We start from the raw sequence: 21,473 nt of genomic DNA, 5'->3' as shown, positions 1-21,473 counted from the left end.
TAATAAATAATCAATAAACAACAGTTATTTCAAATTAAGTCAAAATTGTTGGTTTAATTTCTCCAAATCTTTGTGTGGTGCCTTTGACATAAACAGAAACAAAACTCCATTCATAAAAGAGGACCAGTTGCAGTTGAAAGTATCTCAAGGTCAAACTAACAAACTCATATCGAGATAATTTGCTTATGCTAGACTGTTATTACAATACTGAAGCATTTATGCTAAAAGGCTAAAGGCATCTTCCAAAGAGGTTATGTTCAGCACGGTGCACTTATCTAACTGATGTTTCGAATTTTTGACTTCTTCCTGACACGCTGGCCATCATCTCCACGTTCAGATAAAATGAGTTCTAATATCTGCTTTTCCAGATGGCTATGACACAAATGTGTCGACCTAAAATCAATAAAGCTGTGGTCTTAAGCAATAGCTTTTGAAAGAACATCCTTGAGAGATGGATTCTGGAAAAGCGGGACATAAACATATATGACAGGACAAGTGCTTGATTAATGTTCAGGAATTCCATGAATTTCACAAAAAGTGCAAGGTCTGGAGCTGCACTGAACACTGTCATGCAACTTGATACTTTTTGACAACACATTAAAATCAAGTCATACTAGAGTCCTGATTATAAATGTGTACTATAGAAAGATAGTAAGAAAAACGCTGAATGCTTTAAATGTGTGCATTAGCTGTGGGGAAGAAATTCTCATCCAGATGTGAGGTTTCAGGGTACAGTAAGTTATGTGGCAGAGACCTGTGAGGGGAAAAAGAGAAGCTGAGCCTCCTGCTGTGGTCAGATGCAGCATTGGGCCCAGTGTTAACTTTAAAACACGCGAGCAGAACTTATTTTCAGGCCATATATTTCAGAAATAATCATTTTTAAATTCCTAATTAATGTACTTTCTGCTGAGCACATTATTCCTGTTTAATGTGTGTTATTTTTTTATTTATCATGCTTGTACTCAGCAGACTTTTTTACACTAACTGTTACGATTACAGAGTCGCTAATAAATTAGGTTACTGTCTGTTGGTTAGATGGCCAGTTAATACTATAGCCTATGTTGTACGCTAATATGCTGTATTACAATAAGTGCATGTCCCACATGTACATAATCAGTAGCAGTTAGATGCCAATATCACCATGCTCACACGCTCACAATGACAATGCTAATATGCTGATGTTTAGCAGGTGCAATGTTTGTCATGTTCCCATCTTGGTACAGCATGTTAGCATGCTAACATTTGCTTTTTAGCACTAAAGTCAAAGTAGCCTTCAACTGAGGCCTGTCATCAATTTTGTGGGTATTTGATTTTAAACTTAATAAGTGGACTAATTATATATTTTTTCATCTGATCACCAATCATCTATAAACAATGTTACTGATCCATGCATTCATGGCAATCTATCCAATAGCTGGGGAGACATTTTGTTCAAAATTACACATCAACTTCGTTGTAGAGCTAAGAGAAAAGTCAGAGGAGCACCAGGTAGGATTAAGGTAGGACAACTCTTGAGATATTTCAGCCTGGACCAAAGTAGCAGATTGACTGACAGAGCAACTTTGCCATCCCTGGTTGGCTGCTGCCTGCTGCCATCATGGGGCCTGAAAATGTAAACAAAAGAAAAGATACAAATGTATCTGAAAGATATATCCAACACTTCATTTCTTGTGTTTGAAGTTACCTGCAAACTCTACAAACTGGTTTTACAGTCATGAATATGTGTTGCTAAAGGAGTATTTCCTGATACTGACATACATGCATGGAGAAGTTTCTAGGTGGTGGCATTCCTCTGTGGACTGACTAATCAGTGCTCAAGTCCTTATGTTGCTGTTAATCTGTGACAAAAGACAGCCACATACAGATCAAAACTATATGTAATATGTTATTAAGATTACGTAATGCAGACTGTATGGTACTGTGTAAAACATCAGCTTACTGTTTCAATTAAAAAGCTAGTTCTTTCACATGCAGTAGAATATGTACCAAAAAAGTACAGAATGTCTTATTCTGCAAGAACTAAATTAAGATACTCCAAAAGATTGGAAAACACATTTCAAAGGCTTGAATGGCAAACCAATAACTATGTTTTTGTGATTTGTTTAATACTGGTCTTTTATAATGTCCTCCTGTCAGGTAAAGGACAACTTCTGCCATGTGTCCTGCATCTCCTCCAACTGCCCTGTTTATAGGCCATACGTCTACACCTAAATATTTATGATAACTTTAAACCCAACTGCAACCTTATCACATCCTTAATAGAACTCATTATTTCCCTTTTACACTCTACATTATTTGTAACACGGTAACTCTGAGGCAGCTTTTTTTCTTTGCTTTTTCTTTGCTTGTGTTGAATTGTTGTTTGTAATTTGCAAAATTTCAATCTAAACAGGTATCCTATATATGTTTTTACTGTGGTACAGAATCTTCCTTCAGGGTGAATAAAAGTGTGCTTTGTCTAAGTTCATAAATCATAAGCAGCCCTAAGTAGCCCTTAAGTTACAGGTTTCTTACAAATTTCCACAAAAAAAAAGATCGCTTATCAGAGAGTCTTACAAAGAAGAGATGCACAAGAGCGCCGGCATATATCGCAATGCATCATGGGAGCTACCAGGGGTTTAACGTTATGGATCCACTGCTGGTGACTCACATCTCTTTGTTTGTATCATCTCTGATTATCATGTCTACAGATTGCTGGACCGATGACGCACACGGCCCGCAAACTCTCGCGAATTTAGCAACAGATTTGACCAAAATTGCGAATGCATAGCTATTTCCGGGTCAGGAGGAGGCTCTGGTAACGAGGACGAAAGGCAGAGTGTTTACTGGAGAGATTTTGGAGTTATCTGACTGGTCCATTGATTGTTTTGCTAGTTACAGCGGTGCATGGCCGCAGTTGCTCAACGCACGTAGTTAGCAGACCCGCTAACTGACAGCCCACCCGCTGGTCACATGAAGTGAATTTGATCGGAGGGAGGATGGCGGAGCGGGATACGCCGCCGCCAGGAGACCTACCTCTGCAGTCATCTTCAGAGGTTTCATGTGCTGACAGACAAAATTCCTCAGATGAAAACGGACACGTTGACAGTCCAGATGAGACTCTCTCTCCGACTTCGGTGATATATTTCAAGGAGGCTTTAAACTCCTCTAACTTGAGATTTGGCAAGGCTGGGTCGCTGTCACCCACTCAGCTTCGACAGTATGACTTCAGGATCGAAAGAATCGACTCAAAGCGCAGAAGTAAGTGCTAACGAACTTCAGAAAAGTCCGGACAGTTACCTGAGTAATGTTAGCTAACCTCCTCAATAACCCAATGTATTTTGAATATCAGCTGTTCCTACAGTTTGTTGCTAGCTTGTTAGTGGTATTAGCTCACTTTTGACTGTCTATAAACAACTTCGTGAACGTAAACTAATGTCAACAACAGGTCTAAACTTCGTACAGTCGCCTTGTTAGCATTTTTCTGTGTCAGATCTCCCATGTGTGTCATGAGTTGTTTTGACTTGATAATCGCTTTGCAGCGCCAGTTGTGCTTGTGATACATGTTTGTCACCCATACGTACCATACATTTCACATGAACTAAATCAGCATTTCACACAAATGAAGACTGTAGCTTACTTCCGTAGTTTCTGACTGAGTTTCCACACTTTACATTACTTTCACATTGTCATTGTATGGTAAGAGCATTGTCTTTCTCGTTGCCGTATTCCATAGGTAAAAGCCACAAACATGAGCTCACACTGATGTGTCAGTAAGGAGTGTACCCTGCCTGTCTGTGCTGCTGACACCAAACCATTGACGCCAGGCTATTGCAATATGAAACTAAATGTTTGCCCAAACTCTGGATGAGAGTGTTTGTTACTGAAATTATAGGCATAACATGTAGTAGGTCCACAAAAAACATACATGTCTTGTGATTGCAAAAAATGCTCAATATTCAGCGGTGCTGGATTTGCCAGGATTTACAGCCTTTCCTCGTTGCATAATTGTAAATTGGATATCCTTGTGCTTGAGACTGTCACTCAGGCAACACATGCAATTTGAATATGTCATCTTGGACTCTGGGAAATGGTGGGCACACAATTTTTGGACACTTTATTAATTGAAAATATAATCTAACCAGATCATTACTGGCTTTTTGAGGCCAGTATTACATCTGTGCTATGGACTTCTGATAATGGAGGTTAAGTTGTTTTTAACATACAGAAAACTTTCCTTTCTTTTAAGAATTCTGACCTGGGACATTTTGCCACTGAAAAACAAATTTGTGTTCTCACTGGTGGACAAACTATACAACAATATATATGATGATATCAATAATGTCAAATAATCAGCTTTATACTGGCTTGGCTGAGTTATTGCTGCAGCTCTTGAAAACGGTCAAGAGGTGATTATTGATAATGTTAAGATAAACAGGAAACATGAGGAGACATGAAGGGAGGGGGTAAGCAACGAGGGTTCCTAGCTTGAACCAGAAATGTTGCATTGATTTGTATTGTCTTTTCCACAGGATTAAGAATTAGATTTTAAGAAACGGCAAATCTGATGCAACAGTTTGACCTACAGCAATTCTTTAATTAAATCAACTCATCAGGTAGTCAAAGAAATCTTGCAATTGTCTTTTTAAAGGCATAATATGCTGAATACTTTGGTTGCTGTTTGTGAAAACATAATTTAGAGTTCACCACTTCTCTGCAGCTTAGCAATGAAGAGCAGAGAATCAGAAAAATAAAATGTTACTTATTTATTGTTTCAGGTTTTGTGTGAATACAGTCGAAATGTAGGCTTCATCCTGCCTCTCTGCTCACTCAGACAGACCTGCAGCTCTTTGTTACAGACTGAGTGATGCACATAGTGGACCTGGTTGTTACATTTTTATAGAGTCCCGACCTCGCACTGGTATTGGCTCTGGGCTGCACAGAGCTACACAAAGGCTGATGCCCAGAAACGTCCAGACACAGCAAAGTACTAAAAAAATATAGAAACCCAGGCACAGGGCAGGATGTCCTCAGATACAGACACCACCACACATTTTAGAGGCTCATAAGTGATGACTGAGAGAAAATAATTTCGTATTTATACAATTTTTTAGGAAATTGCTGCAGTCTTACCCATTGAAGCCTCCATAAGACATTAGCATTTATATCATAAGTGCTCTGCAAATAGCTGGACACCTAAAACATGGCTGAGCTTAAGGCTGGTTCTTAAGGCTTCTCTGACAGAGTGAAATGGACAATGAGTGCTCTGAATGTTGGCTTGGTCATTTTGTCCACAATTAGAAATGTAGTGTTGGGAAAATTATTTTGTTTTCCTTTTTTATGTTTTGTTTTATTCGTTTCCTCTGATAGTACTGAATCTCATCCCCAAAATTTAATCTCCTCAAGTGTGGCTTCTAATTTTGTCAACATGCACTGGGTGTAGGAACCGTCTGTAGTATGGGCGTTTGTCTTTTAAGAGGTGCATTACTTGGTTTGCAAGTGAAAATAAAAAAAAAAAAAACACAAGAAGCATTCATATCCAGGATCTTTGGCTTTGTAGCCCTCTTTACTCTGCTGTTGCTGTTTTGCTATTCTGCTGCAGCCAGCTCAATAATTGCATTGTCAAATAACAGGCCTCTGTTTCAGGTCAGGGGACATGCTGTTGATGCTTGAGAGACAGATGAGTCCTCTGCTGCATCATTAGCATTGGCTGAGTACTCTAGGGGCCCCCCTACCCCCACCCCCTTTTCTTTTTGTTTTAACGCATGCACCATCTGCTCACGTGACATTGTGTTGCTGTACCCAGCACTGCTGTCAGCCATCTTGGTCAACACCCACCCAGTGCATTCACTGCGGTGCACAGTCCAATCAGAGCAAACCGGTGCTAAGCTGACCAGAGGAGGTCTGTGATTTTCAGCACGGTGCTCTCTTGCATTTTAAATCCCCAGTCTGCACAAAAGAGGGATAAGAGGTTGAAAAGGAGGAGGAGGTTTGGAGGAGGAGAGGGCAGGGCAGCCTTCCCCAAGACAGCAGCATATTTCACTCAGCTGTAACGAAGAGGAGAGGAGGATGCAGGCTTGAAGAGGAGGAAAAGCAGCTCCCTTTCAAACACCTGCTGAAAGCTGCTCTGGGCCTTCCCTGTCTTGGCCTTTTATCCTTTTTTGTTGCTCATTTCATCCTCTCTGATTTCTTCTTCTCTTTGACTCTTTTTTTTTGGGGGGGGGGGTCCTTTTACCGGTTTCTGGAACAAAAGCTGCTGCGCCTTTTTTCCCTCCTCGGTGGTGTTGGTTTTGCCTCACATCAGCTGAGTCATCATGTCTGATCTGACGCCTCAGAGCGAAACCCCGACTCCCACCACCGACAAGATCACCCAGGCTGCGCGGGAGACCATTTATCTCTGCAACTTTCGCGTGTCTGTCGATGGCGAGTGGCTTTGCCTTCGCGAGCTCAACGACATTTCCCTCACCCCAGACCCAGAGCCAGCCCATGAAGGTAATGTGGCAGATTAGCTCAGCGTCAGAGGAGGTTTATGGGCACAGCATGATCTCTGTTAGGGTGTGGTGATGCACAAGGTCCCCAAATGCTACGCGTTTCATCGAGTGATCTGTGATAATGTGTCCTGTTTGAGCTGTGTCATGATCGATTTCAGGGGAGACGGTTTGATGTCTGTTGGCAGGATGACGCTGCTTGTAAATAAGCAAGGGCCGGCAACAAAACAACCAGGAAGTACCGCTTGTTTTTGCCATGAGAATTTCTTAGTTTGCTGTGACAACTAACAGGTCAAACTCAAAACAATAATATATTTTTGTTTGTTTTCCCTGATCTTACGAAATATAGTATTCAAACAGAAGAAATAGGCGTGTTGTTGTTTACATGTTTTTCAGTCACTTGCAGAAGACCATTATCAGACAATGACAGAACCGTTTGTTTTGTCATGCTAATAATGTTGTGAGTTAACGATTCAACAGCGTTTATTATCAGGGATATTTGATACCGATATCTGATGTTTTTCGTTTAAATGCAGTACTATTACACATATGCACTCGCTGGCCACTTTATTAGGTACACCTTGCTAGTACCGGATTGGACCCCCTTTTGCCTTCAGAACTGCCTTAATCCCTCATGGCATAGATTCAACAAGGTACTGGAAACATTCCTCAGAGAGTTTGGTCCATATTGACATGATAGCATCACGCAGTTGCTGCAGATTTGTCAGCTGTACATCCATGATGCGAATCTCCCGTTCCACCACATCCCAAAGGTGCTCTATTGGATTGAGATCTGGTGACTGTGGAGGCCATTGGAGTCAATGCATCTGACTTGTTTGTTGAATATAAATGTCAGATGTGTTTATGTGAATTGCAGATTATTTTGTTAAATATCTGTAGCACTTGACAGTGTCACTATTGCATGCAGTTGTTTACAAGTTTATGTATCTGATTTGCATCAAATGTTAAAGCATGTAAATCATGTTGTTACATTCTGTCTACAAAGCTACTTAAAGAGCGCAGAAAACGTTCCTCATTAATCTTTATCCAGCTGTCTTCTGTTATCCCACTATATCAACTGTGTGTTGTGATTACCTGTACTGAGGAAGGCTTCTCCTAGCAATGACATATAGCATTTATATAAAATATAAATGTATTATATCTAAATGTATTAATAATCTAAACAAATATCATAAGCCTCTACTGTAGAGGTCCTCTTCTGAAAGCCCTGTCTGTGTCTCTGAACTGCTAATGTAAATAATGGATTAGGCCATGATGTATAGATGGATCATACCAGGAATTAGAAGAAGTACTAACATTATTAGGTTTGACAGATTTGAATCCCTAACTCTTCCATAGTTTTTGGTGTATATTAAAAATATTGAAAATATTTTTGCTATGTTTGGTTCTAAGTTACATATAAAACAATTTTTGTGATAAAAACATAACTTTTCTTGTTTTCCAATTTTGAATTTCCATATTATGACTATTTATTTTCAATTAGAACAGGGCATACAAAAAGAAAATCATACAAAACACATTTTGGACAGCCTCTCTCCAGGATAGAGCAATCATCCTCCTGGCTTGCAGGAGGCCAAAGTTTCCATATCATAACTTCTTTACTTTTACTTCCTGGAAAAATTGAATCTCGGTAAATTTAGCTCCTGACTGAGTGATTCCTGCTGGCAGACCACAGGAGGTTGTGTCATTACTATGAGGGCTTTAAGGACCTTTTCCTGTCCTTTTTTTAAATTTAGATCCCAAGGACCCCATCGCGATTGAAAGGCTTAACTTGATGAATATGGCCAAACTGAGCATCAAAGGCCTCATTGAGTCTGCTCTCAACCTTGGACGCACGCTTGACTCTGACTATGCACCTCTCCAGCAGTTCTTTGTTGTGATGGAGCACTGCCTGAAACATGGATTGAAAAGTAAGTAACGTACACACATGTCACCCTGTCATCTGTTCTGCACAAGTGGTGGATCATACAAGTCTGTCATGTTTGAGAATGGAATTTTGAAAATGTCCCCTATGATTGTTTTTGTACAGTTCAGTCCCAGAAGACATAAAAAACCTTCAGTTTTTGTAGTTATGAGGAATATTTTCCATCTGATTTTTGACTGATTACATGTTCTGTATAATGTAATTATTTTTAGTCATGTGTGTACGCTTCTAGTTTCTGGCGCTCATTATTATATGATGACTCTGTGACCCAAATTCTTCAAAATAGAGTAGCTCAGTCAGTACTGTGTTTCAATCGTTAGCCAAGAAGACTTTCCTGGGGCAGAACAAGTCATTCTGGGGGGCATTGGAGCTGGTCGAGAAGCTGACGCCTGAGGCAGGAGAGATCACTGCCAGTGTAAAAGACCTGCCCGGCCTCAAGTAAGTGTCTATCCTCCCCATTACAACTTAAGATTTTACTAATATTATCAATATGCTTTACAAAGTGTTTGTGCACAAAACAGTGAAACAAAAAGATTTGACTGCACATGAGTAACTCATTAACCCTTACGGGTTGTCATTGTTTGGTAACGATTGTAAGAAGTTGTTGTTTGATGTATTGTGTAAAGTTTCCAGTGTATTTATATGCAACCGTCCTGTGTTTGATCCCAGAACTCCTTTAGGAAGAGGGCGTGCCTGGTTACGACTGGCTCTGATGCAGAAGAAGCTCTCTGACTACATGAAGACCATCATCAACAGAAAGGACCTGCTCAGGTCTGTTTGTATCATACTGTGTTGGGATCCACTTGCATCGAGAATAAAAACCCAAAAACTGTTTTAGCACATGATGCTCGTTTAGAAATGAACGAAAGCCGTTTCCTGCTGAGTATTCGTTACCCTCATCTCCTCTCTGCAGCGAGTTCTATGAGCCGAATGCGTTGATGATGGAGGAGGAGGGAGCTGTCATCGCTGGGCTGCTCGTTGGGCTAAATGTCATTGATGCCAATCTGTGTATGAAGGGAGAGGACCTGGACTCTCAGGTGACTTTGCTTTCGTCTTCATTTCTGCCACCAATCAGAGCTGCGGTACTGAAAAAAAGACCAAATTCAGATGACACACAACATGACATTTGTGTTAACTGAAGTGCTATAAATACATATATTGGCAGCAGTATGCGAGACAGAGTAGAGGAAGCTATCACTGTCATTCAAGTTGTTCTGACTTTCAGCTTTTCAAGAATAAGAAACTGAAGTAAAGTGGTCTAATAGAGGTTTAAAGGTTTATCTTACTGTATAAGCACACAATTTTGCAGGTTGTAGCATTTACATTGAAATCACTTTAAACTTCAACACCTAGAGACAAACAAACCTCTGAGACCTGTGTACCATTGGTCTTCATAAGCCGTGCTTACTCTGTTCCCCCGTTCTGACAATCGTACAAGAAATCTAGTATCAGTGTCAGTACCAATGTTCAGCCCACATCATCTGGTAATATGAAGCATTTACAGATCCTGTCTTAAACTTTCCTATTTGTTCGCAAATTGGATGTCCCGAAGCAGCTGACAAAGCTGCCAAGCAAACTGTAAACATTCTGAGGCAACCGTTGGCTAGCATACCTCTGTTGACACAGAAACTGAATGCCTCTCTGGAGTAAACAGCCTGTTGACTGTGTCATCCCGACCATTTTCTCACTCAGACTCGTTTAGCCTTCCGCTTCTGTTTTTTTTTTTTTTCCCTCACTGCGAAGTGTTACTACAGCAAGTTGTTGCACCAAGTCAGTCTCAATTTTGTTTACATCTGCTTCCCCCCATGAGGCCATGTGAGAGGTCTGCTGGTGATTTACTTCCTCAGATCATGACACCGTAATAATTTCCTGTAGGTAGTGATGTACCATCAATTTAAAAAGTATAAAAAAGTAATATTACTATCATTTTTAAACTCCTATAGTCTGAGTCTGGCTTTAGTAATCTTCATATTCCATTAAAATGACATTAAAAACAAGCAAATGGCTGTGTTAAACTCAGAATTGTTTCTTTTGTAATTTGTTGCTTAGTAAACACTTACCATATAATTCTAAGTACAGGGAAGTGAAACCTCTTCAGTTACAAAGCTCTTGTTAAATGAATGTTGTACTTACTGATGAACTGACTGCATCAAAGCCGGGATGAAACATTTTGTATTCGAATGAAAGCGCACACATTAGCACGGATCTTCCAGAAGCACCATGTTGTCATGTTATTTAATTTTTTCCCTTTGTTGACACAAGAGCTGCAGGGTACCTTCAGTTGTCATTGATTTCCTGTTTTTATTTTTAAATGACTTCTGCAGGTTGGCGTGATTGATTTTTCAATGTACCTGAAAGATGGTGGACACAGTAGTAAGAGTGCAGAGGGGTGAGTGGTGCTTTCCCATCCATTTCCATCCACTTTAGTTGTCGTAGCATTGCTCTGCAGCTCTAAAAATGCAAAATACATAAAGTTATTTAAGATTACATCTGTTGCTCATCTGCTTTTTCTGAACCAACACCATCTGTTGTGTCCTTTTGTTTGAAGTGTGGACTTTCTGTGAGGATGAATCAGTAGGACGTATAACAAAAAAAAAAAAAAGGAGCAATGTATATATTTGTATTCTGATGCTTCAAACTTAAACCTATTTCTCATTACAAAAGTAACAGAAAATATTAGACGTCGTCCAGTGGGTTTCTGTCACTGATAAACAAGTCTTATTGTTATTAAAGTATTATGTATTAATTCAGACTTAAGTGTCTAACAGCAACATTTTTTAATGCTAAGATGGTGTCTTTCTGTCTTTGTGCTCCATCAGCGATGGTCAGATCACAGCAATTCTCGATCAGAAAAATTATGTGGAAGAGCTGAACAGACACTTAAGGTTTGTCACAGTGACCGCCTTCTGTCTTCGCTTTGTGCACCTTGTTTAGCAGCTTGATGAGCCGATGACTCATGCGTTATTTCTGTCTTTTCATAGTGCATCAGTAAATAACCTCCAGGCCAAGGTGGATGCTCTGGAGAAGTCCAACACAAAGCTAACAGAAGAGGTGAGAGATATTCAGAGCTGAACTTCAAAGAGAGCATTTCACGTCCGCACAAAAACGTTGTCTGCTTTTCTGCTTCTGGTTTACTGTTTATCTTTGCCTCCACAGCTTGCAGTGGCAAATAACAGGATCATCACTTTACAAGAAGACGTGGAGAGAGTAAAGGAGGAGAGCTCATACCAGCTGGAGTCCAGGAAGGTAAACATGTCATCAGTCAAATGAAATTGGGTTTTTTTTTTCCTCATTCAGTGTTAATGAGTTATGTTAATAATCATCACAAAACTCAACCAGAAGCTGTGAATTCAAAAACCTAAATGTGACATATAAAATAATAATTAGCTGAACTAATGTTTTAGAATCAGCTTTATTTTCATCATGCAATGCAGTACTGCACAATAAAATATAACATTTTTCACTGCATTAAGCGTCTGTTTGTGATTTTTTTTTTTCTATTACTCTCAAAGGCAACTTGGTCAGCTTTAAAGTTAACTATTTGTACGTTATAAATTTACAATGAAAATAAAAATCTTTGTTTTTTTTCACTCTGTGACATTTTCTACTGTTATATTCTACTGTCTACTTTTATTTTATTTACTTTTATCTTTTTCAGGCCTTAAGAAGTGACTCAACACCAGATGGACAAGCACTGGGTGAAACACGCAAGCAGCTCAAAGAGGAAACTTTGCTTCGACTGGTGCGTTTCAGGCTCTTAAAAATACTTTTCGACTCTTACTTACATTTTCATGGAATTCTGAGAGTATTTATATGTCATTTATACGTTCTTTAAAATATCAGGATAGGTGTTGTGTTGGTGTTATTATTATTATTATTATTATTATTATTATTATTATTATTATTTGTGTCTGCCTTCAGAATCAGCTTTATTGGCCAGGTTTGCATACAAACAAGGAATTTGACTCCAGTTAGTCTTTGCTCTCCAAGTACACAACAGACACTTAACATATTAGTGTAAGAAACCACAAGGGGCAGTAAGAAACATAAAAGATATTATATACAATAACGATAAAAGATAAAAAATATTATATACAGTAACAATGAAGAGAGAGATGGAATAGTGCAATGACAGTGTAGGTAGATTAAGATTTTGAAAATAAATATAGTGCAAGGCAGTTCAGTGCAGTAGATGCATAATAATATACTGTGTGGTCAGAAATAAATGATGTAGATGAGCAGGACATTTGTGATTGTCTTGTCCAGTGTAAGGATGGGGGGCTATTTCAGAGTGTTCAACAGAGTGACTACTTGGGGAAAGAAGCTGTCTTTGTGCCGGATAGTTCTGGCAAACAGTGACCTGTACCGCCTACCAGTTAAACAGTTTGTGACCGGGATGTGAGGGGTCTGCAGAGATTTTTGCTGCCCTTTTCCTGACAGGTCCTGGATGGAGGGAAGGTCAGCTCCAGTGATCCTGTCTGCGGCGCTGATCGTCCGTTGCAGTCTGGCGCTGTCACGTTGGGTGGCTGACCCAGACAGTGATGGAAGTGCAGACTGAATGATGGCTGAGTAGAAGTGTTCTTAGGCAGACTAACCTCTACTGGGCCTTTTTCTGGATTGAGTCAATGTGAGGAGACCACTTTAGGTCCTGTGAAATGGTAGATCCCAGGAACCTAAAGGAGTCTACAGTGGACACTGTGTTGTTCCGGATGCTGTATCAGTATCCTGGATCAGGCCAGTGACGATTGTGTCATCTGCAAACTTCAGAATTTTCACAGACGGGTTCTCTGAGGTGCAGTCATTTGTGTAGAGGGAGAAGAGCAGTGGGGAGAGGACACACCCCTGGGGGGCACCAGTGCTGATGGACCGCGCTTTGGATGTGATGCTCCCCAGTCTGACATGCTGTTGCCTGTCAGTCAGGAAGCTGATGATCCACTGACAGGTGGAGGCGGGCACAGAGAGCTGGGTGAGCTTGTGATGTATGGGTTTAGGGATGATGGTGTTGAGCGCCGAGCTGAAGTCCACAAACAGGATCCTGACATACATCCCTGAGGTCAAGGTGGTGCAGGATGTATTGCAGTCCCATGTTGACAGCATCGTCCACCGACCTGTATAGACAAACTGTGCTTCAGGTGACACCAGTCTTTCAAAGGATTTCATGACCACAGACGTCAGTGCGACAGACCTGCAGTCATCTAATCCTGTGATGGAGAGTTTTTTGGGGACTGGGATGATGGTGGAACATTTGTAGCAGGAGGGTTCTTCACTCTGTAGCTGCAGCTTCAAAAACACTCCAGGCGGTGCAATCAGAGCAAGCCTGCAACTCCAGCTTTGACTCCCTTGTCCATTTCTTCACGGTCTTTGCACAGGTTTAGAAGTTTCTGCCTGTAGGTTGGGATGAGATGAAGCAGACAGTGGTTGGAGAGTCCTAGAGCTGCCCGGGAAACAGCATGATAGGCATCCTTGAGAACTGTGTAACAGTGATCGTGTGTGTTATTTTCCCTGATGGGAATCTTGATATGCAGCCTGTACTGAGGGAGTTCCTGGTTGAGTTTGGCGCTGTTAAAATCACCAACAATAATGGCAAGGGAGTCTGGGAGTTTTTTTCTCTATGTCTGTTATCTGGTGGGCTAGCTGTTGTAGCGCTTCTGCTACACAGGCCGGCGGTGGAATGTAGACACCGACCATAACAAATGAGGAGAACTCTGGCAGAGAGTAGAAATGCTTGCAGTTTATAAAGAGAGTCTCTGAGTGAGGGCTGGATGACTTTTTCAACACTGTAACATTTGTACGTTTAATTAGATGCAGATTCCTCCGCCTTTTGTTTTTCCTGAAAGTTCTGTGTTGCTTTCCACACGGAAGAGTTGGAAGCCAGGCAGCCGAAGTGCGCTGACTGGGATGCGTTCACAGAGCCAGGTTTCAGTGAAACACAAGGCGACAGATCTGCGACAGTCTGAGTTCACCAGCGCTCCTGCTCCTTTCCCACGTCTGCATCTCCATGAGATTCCATGGAGAACCGCAGCGTCTCCAACCGAGATTTCTGTATAACTTGCTGGATATGTGACAATCGGAGAAAAAGTTCCTGTACAGGACTGCCTGGTGTTTAAGAGTTCCTCTCTGGTGAAAGTTGTTGGTGGAAGACTGCAGATAACATAATAAACGCACAAAAACAAACTAAGTACTAGAGAGCGTAGCACCTTTTGTATTTAATATCAGTGGTCTTCTGTTTGTGAAGTGTGTATCTGAGGTTAAAGCTGATCTGTGCGCAGGATGTGGAGAAAGAGCTGGAGGTGCAGATCGGGATGAAGCAGGAGATGGAGCTGTCCATGAAGATGCTGGAGAAAGACATCTGTGAGAAACAGGACGCTCTGGTTGAGCTCCGACAGCAGCTGGAGGACCTTCGTGTCATCAACCAACAGCTTAGCCACAAGGCGCAGGTGAGGCTTGTTTTCTCATGTTTGTGCAGGAAACATGCAGGATGCTGACCAATTTATGACTGGCTGGTGTGTCTTCTTTACAGGGCAAAACGACAAAAAGTCACCTGGTTTTCTTGTTTAAATATTTTATCAGTGAAACATTGGTCATGCATCGGATGCTAAGCTTCCCTTGCTATTGTTTTTCTACACTGCACTTTGCAGAAATCACTGGGCAGTCGGATCCTAACAAACACTTCTGCCTGTGTTTGAATGGTCGAACTGTGTCTTTTCCTATAAGACAGAAAATATTTGTTTTTAATCTCTGGCAGTGATGATTTAACCAGAAGAGGTTTATGACAATCAAAGACATGAATGTGCTTGGATCTTTTACTTCTGGAATCAGTGACGCTCAATTCACAAACTCTGTTGTAGTTACAGCCGGAAACCAAACTGAACTGAAATAAAAATCAATAAATGTGAACACTACTGAACTAAACTCTAACTAAACGCTACTTAAAGTAAACTATTGTTTTCAGTTGGCTAACATTTGTTATCCTCCTCAGAGTGCAGATGTCAGCTCAAAACAGAAGGGTGAAGCTATCACTCACCTGGAGGAGAAAATAAACCAGATGACAGGGACTGTGAAACAGATGGAGACCAGGTGAGGTTTTCTACAGCCGTGATTTCATTTCTGAATAATAATTACTACGGACAGAATCACAAACCTACAACAACCTCTTACTGTCCTGTTTTTCTCTCCCCACTTTCATTGTCATTATTTTTTATTGTCATGATTTTTAAAATCATTTAATCAGTGAGAAACATTTGGTGAAGCAGGCCAGAAACCTGAACTCAGCAGCAGGGAAGCTGCTGCAGCTGCAGCAGTAGCTCCCCTCCTCCCTTTCATAAGCCTGAATACATACAGCCCTGCCTAATATAGAAATAACCAAACTACGATGTTATCTTTTCTGTACGATGCTCCTTTGTTGTTGAAAATAAAACCAGTTTCCCACAACCTCCTGCAGTGGCTCTGCAGCATCAGCTTTGAGTAGTGTGGACTGAATTGATCCTCTAAGCAACCCTTAATCCTTGTGTTCTCTGACAGATGTGTTTGCCACATCAGGTTTAGAATTTTGTTTGGTAGGCATTTCTTACAAATACCCCATTAATGCTTTCTGGCAAAGGTAAGACGAGTAGGCATCAGGGTGTCTGAAAGTCCTCTGCGGACAGTCTTAAGATTTCATGGACTGTCAATTAATGTGCTAAAGGACATGTCCTGGATATTTTGGTGGTGGACTTGCTGTAATCTTATTCCAAAGAATTCAACCACTACCAGCTTCAATCTTTTCAACCAACAAAGACTGAGAGAATTAAAAAATAATAATAGAGAATCTGAACTGATGTTTGGGGGCTGATATCCAGTGTTGTCTTTTGGTGATTCGCAGTCAGTTGTACATGTCCAGGACAGGAGCAAGATAAAGCAAGAAGAAAAGGGCAAAATTAATTTATTAATTTTGAATTGTATGTGAACATAACATTGGTGTAAACTGTAGTAATCATTAGGCTAATAAAACAATAAACAAACACAGCCTGCTTCATCTTCTTTGGCTTAAGTTTCCCTGTTGACCTCGTTAGGCTTCAGTCTACAGACACTTGATCTTTTTGTCATTTTTACATTTTATTTAATTTTAGTTGCCATCTCTTTCTAGTCATGTGTTCTTTTTTTCATCAAGTTTTCATTTTACCATGAGTTTATGTGACACCCCACACCCACTCCCTAAAACAGATGCAAACAGGCTGAGAGAGAGAGGGATCTGGCTGTAGAGGCCAACCGACTCTTCAAACAGGACTTTGGAGACAAAATAGAGAGTCTTCAGGCGGAGGTGGAGCAGCTGAGGAAGCACAGGTAAAGTCTGAGTGTATGATAATGAGAAGCTTGGATGATAAGACTGGTTTTGTTCTTTATTCTTCTTCCTGTCAACTGACTAATCTTATGAAAGAAACCAACAATTAATTGCTCTGCTAAGTATTGCCTGAGACATCTTATTCCCTTGCGCCATAAAGCTTCATTGTTGTCCAAAAACAAATCAGTGTGAGCAACACTGCTGCTCTGGCATGTTCCTCCGTTACCATGAACACACCAGCTGAAAGTCACAAAGTACATTTTCTCAAGTACTGTACTGCAGTACACTTCTGAAGTACTTGAATGTTAAGATTTTATTTTTTTGGTTTGGGAATTTACTTCAACTTTTTAAAGGTGCCACAGGCATGGTAGGATAATCAAAAGAGGCCAAATTTCCAGCAATACTTGTACCATATAAAACAAACTTTATTGTTAGACCAACACGTTTTGGCTTGTGGTCTTCATCAGGGTCATACAGGGTTGGACAGCAGAAAGTATTGATAGAAGGACTAACGCAGTGTTGGTTTTGGTTTGATTTAGTGGCAAAAAGTAAAATCTGGAATATCGCCAGCCTCATCAATTGAACCGATGTCAAATTACTTGTGATTTCTCTTTATTGTTGCTGTTTAAAGCAACCATTACGGAGCTTCTTTCTGTAATATCGTGATACCATGATATTTTGTGAGACATTTATCATACTGTGAGAATTCTATATCCGTTACCTGTTGTGAAAATGATTTTGTAGCTGTCATCTGAGGCTTCCTCTCTGGCTTTGCTGAAGAGGATAAACTTTGGACTTGGTCTGGTTCCCAGGGCCAGAAGTGTCCTGTTCATGTTCTCTCTCTACTTTCTAAAACTCTCTGTGTAAAGATTTTTAAACCATTAAACCAGTGCTGTGTTGGAGCTCCCCCACAGTCTGGTTATACTTATTATTCTCCCAAGCAAAACCCCATCCAGTCGCTGACTTTGATGCTCAACCTGACCCCATTCTTACCCCTATTATTAATTTGCTCTGGTGTGGCTGAAATTTTCCACTTCAAAATGGTTGACATTGTTATTCATGGGGAACTCTGGAATAAAACCTTTTCAAAACTGAATTTTTGGTGCTTCGGTAAGCAGCCCACACACATCATGTCACACTCTTATAGGCCAGAAGAAGTTTGCATCATTGGGTCTGCATGTCACACAAGTAAATGGCCTTCTAGATCAATTTTGAAATGCAGTAATTATACTTTTACCATGTTTACTTATTTGTGTTTGGGTTATTTATCTTGAGAATAGATCAGGCATGTCAAACTGGTCCACAGAAGGGCCGGTGTGGCTGCAGGTTTTCTTTCCAACTAAGTAGCAGCACACCAGACTTGACTCATTTAATCAACTGATCTCCGTCTTCAGACAGCTGATTGGTCAAACGGTGTGCTCTTGGTTGGTTGGCACAAAAACCTGCAGCCACACCGGCCCTCCTGTGGACCAGTTTGACATGCCTGGATTAGATCATTTGAGTTTTGCGCTTCCTCCTTCCTTGTTTTACTTATTGATTATTTTTTTTTGTTCAAATGAAGCATGATTATTATGAATGTTGTCAGTGTAATCTTGAGTGCATTGTTTTGTCATGTTTCAGGTATAATCTGGAGCTGGAGCTGAGAAAAGAGCGAGAGCGAAGGAGTGAACATCATGTCAGCGCTGCTTCCAGACAGGCCAGCACTCCTCGGAGGGAGAGGAGACTCCCAGAGAACATACCAAAAGTAAACCTGTGATCAGAATTGTGCCGAATTGATCTTGTTACAGCTGTCTTCTTTGTCTTTATACAACATGTCTCTATTGCACCAGCAGTGTCCTCCAGAATCCCCATCAGTCAAAAGGGACAATGAACAGTTCCAGACAGGAGCAGAGGACAAAACAAGTCTGAGCTCCAGCTTGTAAGTAGTTTTAACAACTAAAACCTTTGAATCTGTATCATCAGTTGATTGCATTGTTTTTCTTTATTATTTATTTACTTCTCTCCTCCTTTAAGGTCCTTGTCACACCATGAGGATGAACAGGTGAGGCCCAGATGCATGAATAAAATGTTCAATTACATTATTGTAGCTCTGTATATGATTTGGTTTTATTGCAGTTAAAAATAAAGAGGAAATTCTGTAAGTAAAACAACAAGCTTTCAGTCCAAGCATTTACTTTTATCATTAATGCAGGTTGTATTGTAAAGACACAAACAAGAAGTGAAGTCACAGTTGAAACGGTCAACTAGAATTGCGGTAGTAGCATCAGCTGAATATTCAATGACATTAACTGTTAATTCACTTTCTGCAGGACGAATCGTTTGTGGAGATCAGTCAGCCTTCCCTCTGTACGATGTGTGAAGAGGACGACTCCCTCCTGAAGACAAAGGTGAGAGGATGGGACGTAACTGCGAACTCCTCGTCTCATTAAAAGTTAACAACGTTTAGTTCCACAATAAACAGAAGATGGTGTTTAGAAATGCTTGTAGTGGTCCAGTCTTATAGTCTAGTTTCTATACCTTTACTGAGAGAGAAACAAGCAATACCAAACTGACAAGCAGTTATCAAATTAAATGCCAGGTTATAACTTATGGGGTTTTAGTTTATTCTTTTCCAGTGATGCTTTAGTCTTACATCAGAATCAGAATTCCTTTATTTCTCCCCGAAGGGATATTCTTTCATGGCACTTCTCCCACGCGAAGGACTTTTCAGTCAGTTTAACTAGCCATCTTACCAATGTGTTAAAATGCTGTTCTTTCTTTCTGTAGAAACAGTGTAAGAACTGCAGTGGGGTTTTCTGTGAGAGCTGTGTGCGCAACGAGCTGCCGTTACCTTCCTCCATTCTCCCAGAGACTGTGTGTAAAGCCTGCTATTCTCTGCTACTCCAACAATACGTTTCAACACCAACTTGAAACAACTGTACATTTTACTGCTTTACACGGTGATCAGACACATGGAAACCAGAGGCATTGATTTGTAAAACTGGCACTGCAAAAACGCACTTTTTGACTTCATGCCTTGAGGCACTGAATGATGAAAGATCTGATGAAGTCCTGTGAGTTCTGAACTTGCATTTTAGTTACTTTAAGTTAGTCTTGTCCAAATATATGCCATTCAGAGCTGTTTAGATGCAGGTTTTCAGCACACGTTTAGCCATACTTCTTCCTTTTCTGGTTGAAAATGTGAGTTGAGCTGCTGTGGATTTTTTTGTGTGTGTGTGTGAAAACCTGCAACTCCAGAAATCTGAAAATGGCACCTGATTATCAAAATCTAACTTGAATCAAAAACTGACTTTTCACAATGTCCACTAAGTGGATTATTGATTAGAAGGTCGAGCGGCAATATTTTTGACCTCAGTTTTAAAAGATGAAAAAGGAAAAACTGGACTTTTTTGTCATGTCTCTGTAATTTTAACCCTAACTGCTCTCAGTTATAGCACAGAAGCTAATTATACACAATTCAGTATGTGATGTATGCAGTGATGAATGAAACCTTTCATTCTGTCATTCAGATGAAACATTGATTTTTTTCACTCTTTTTATTCTCAAAGTGGTATCTGATTCAGGGAACTGCTGACAAAATCAAATATTCCAAACCTAACCTAACCAAATGCTTTATTATACTATGATATTAAACACAATTAAAGATCAGGAAAAGACAAATACTGAAGTTTTATCAAACGTTATTACAACCAAAATCCTGGACTGCAAGAGTTGAAGAGTCTCTTATCAAACTATCGATACATAATGGACATATCATCCAGCTTTGGTGTTCAGACTGCAGAGGAGATCTGATGTATGTGAAAGGAATGGTTTGACATTTTGGGGAGCAAGCTTATTCTTGATATGATTCTCATGTCTGTCTGTTCAGTATGAAGCTAGCAGTCAGTTAACTTAGCTTAGCACAAAGACTGGAAACGTGGAGGAAACAGGTAGCCTAGCTGGAGTCTTGAATGGGCTAATGAGCAGGTAGGCTCTTGGCTTTGTGACTGAGCCATACAGTCTTTATGCTAAGCTAACTGGCTCACTGCTGCGACTTTATATCTACCATACAGACACAAGCATTTCTCCCAAAACGTCAGATGGTTCCATTGAGTTCAGAAAACTGAATATACTCGGTATCATTTTCTTTAATGCTGTTGCTGTTGTGTTCTGTATTAGTTGTAGCATTAGTGGCATAAACAAAATGACTTAAAAATCACCTGCTGACAGTTCATATTTTGTCACATCAGAGTCTGGTTTATCTCACAGCCTGTCAGTTAAATCAAAAAATTCAGCATTCAGATATTTAGGTTCTAGTCTTTACTCTGGATTATTATCATTATCATTCTTTTTTTGGATGTCATAACATAATGGCACTTTTAAATGCAAAGCTGATTTGAAATGGGCATATCAGTGCATCTTTATAACAGCTGTTTTTTATTTTTTGTTGATTTATATGAAGAATAAGTAGAAGCTCAGTTAAACATCTAGTTGTTCTTGTTGAAGCCAATTAACAAGAGATGGAAATGCTTCTTAAGCAACAATAAACTTTTATAAAATTTTACATCCGTATGACTGGATTATTGTAACCTGTGTTTTGCTTCACTTGCAGGTGGGCCCGTTATCAAAGAATGCTTAAAATTTGTCTTTTCATTCACCTCCAGCCACCTCATTTGTCCTCCAGCAATTAGTTTTGCCATTTAAAGCAACCATTTTATTTTTCTTACTAGATTTTGGATAGCCTGAGATGACACATAAGTAA

General features: G+C 40.2%; 1 protein-coding gene across 5 annotated transcripts; it reads left to right on the top strand.

Moving 5' to 3' along the window:
- Positions 1–2,667: 2,667 nt before the first annotated feature.
- Positions 2,668–21,275, top strand: rufy3 (RUN and FYVE domain containing 3). 5 transcript variants are annotated; one of them, XM_046385968.1, is made up of 18 exons: positions 2,668–3,240; positions 8,225–8,398; positions 8,733–8,850; positions 9,082–9,183; positions 9,326–9,449; positions 10,737–10,801; positions 11,232–11,297; positions 11,394–11,463; positions 11,569–11,658; positions 12,071–12,154; positions 14,682–14,849; positions 15,392–15,489; positions 16,615–16,734; positions 18,353–18,476; positions 18,565–18,650; positions 18,746–18,773; positions 19,042–19,119; positions 19,499–21,275. In XM_046385968.1, the coding sequence occupies exons 1-18, from the start codon at positions 2,979–2,981 to the stop codon at positions 19,640–19,642; spliced, it is 2,001 nt and encodes a 666-aa protein (XP_046241924.1). In that variant the 5' UTR covers positions 2,668–2,978; the 3' UTR covers positions 19,643–21,275. The 5 variants fall into 5 exon arrangements, with proteins under 5 accessions (XP_046241924.1, XP_046241923.1, XP_046241926.1 ...); XM_046385967.1 differs by having other exon boundaries at positions 18,562–18,650; XM_046385969.1 differs by lacking the exon at positions 2,668–3,240 and adding an exon at positions 5,505–6,471 and having other exon boundaries at positions 18,562–18,650.
- The last annotated feature ends 198 nt before the right edge of the window (positions 21,276–21,473 follow it).

The sequence above is a fragment of the Scatophagus argus genome, chromosome 4 (genome assembly GCF_020382885.2).
Source record: "Scatophagus argus isolate fScaArg1 chromosome 4, fScaArg1.pri, whole genome shotgun sequence".
NCBI classification, from domain to species: domain Eukaryota; kingdom Metazoa; phylum Chordata; class Actinopteri; family Scatophagidae; genus Scatophagus; species Scatophagus argus.
The sequence above is the reverse complement of the archived record's forward strand: the minus strand, read 5'-3'. Positions and strand labels throughout refer to the sequence as shown.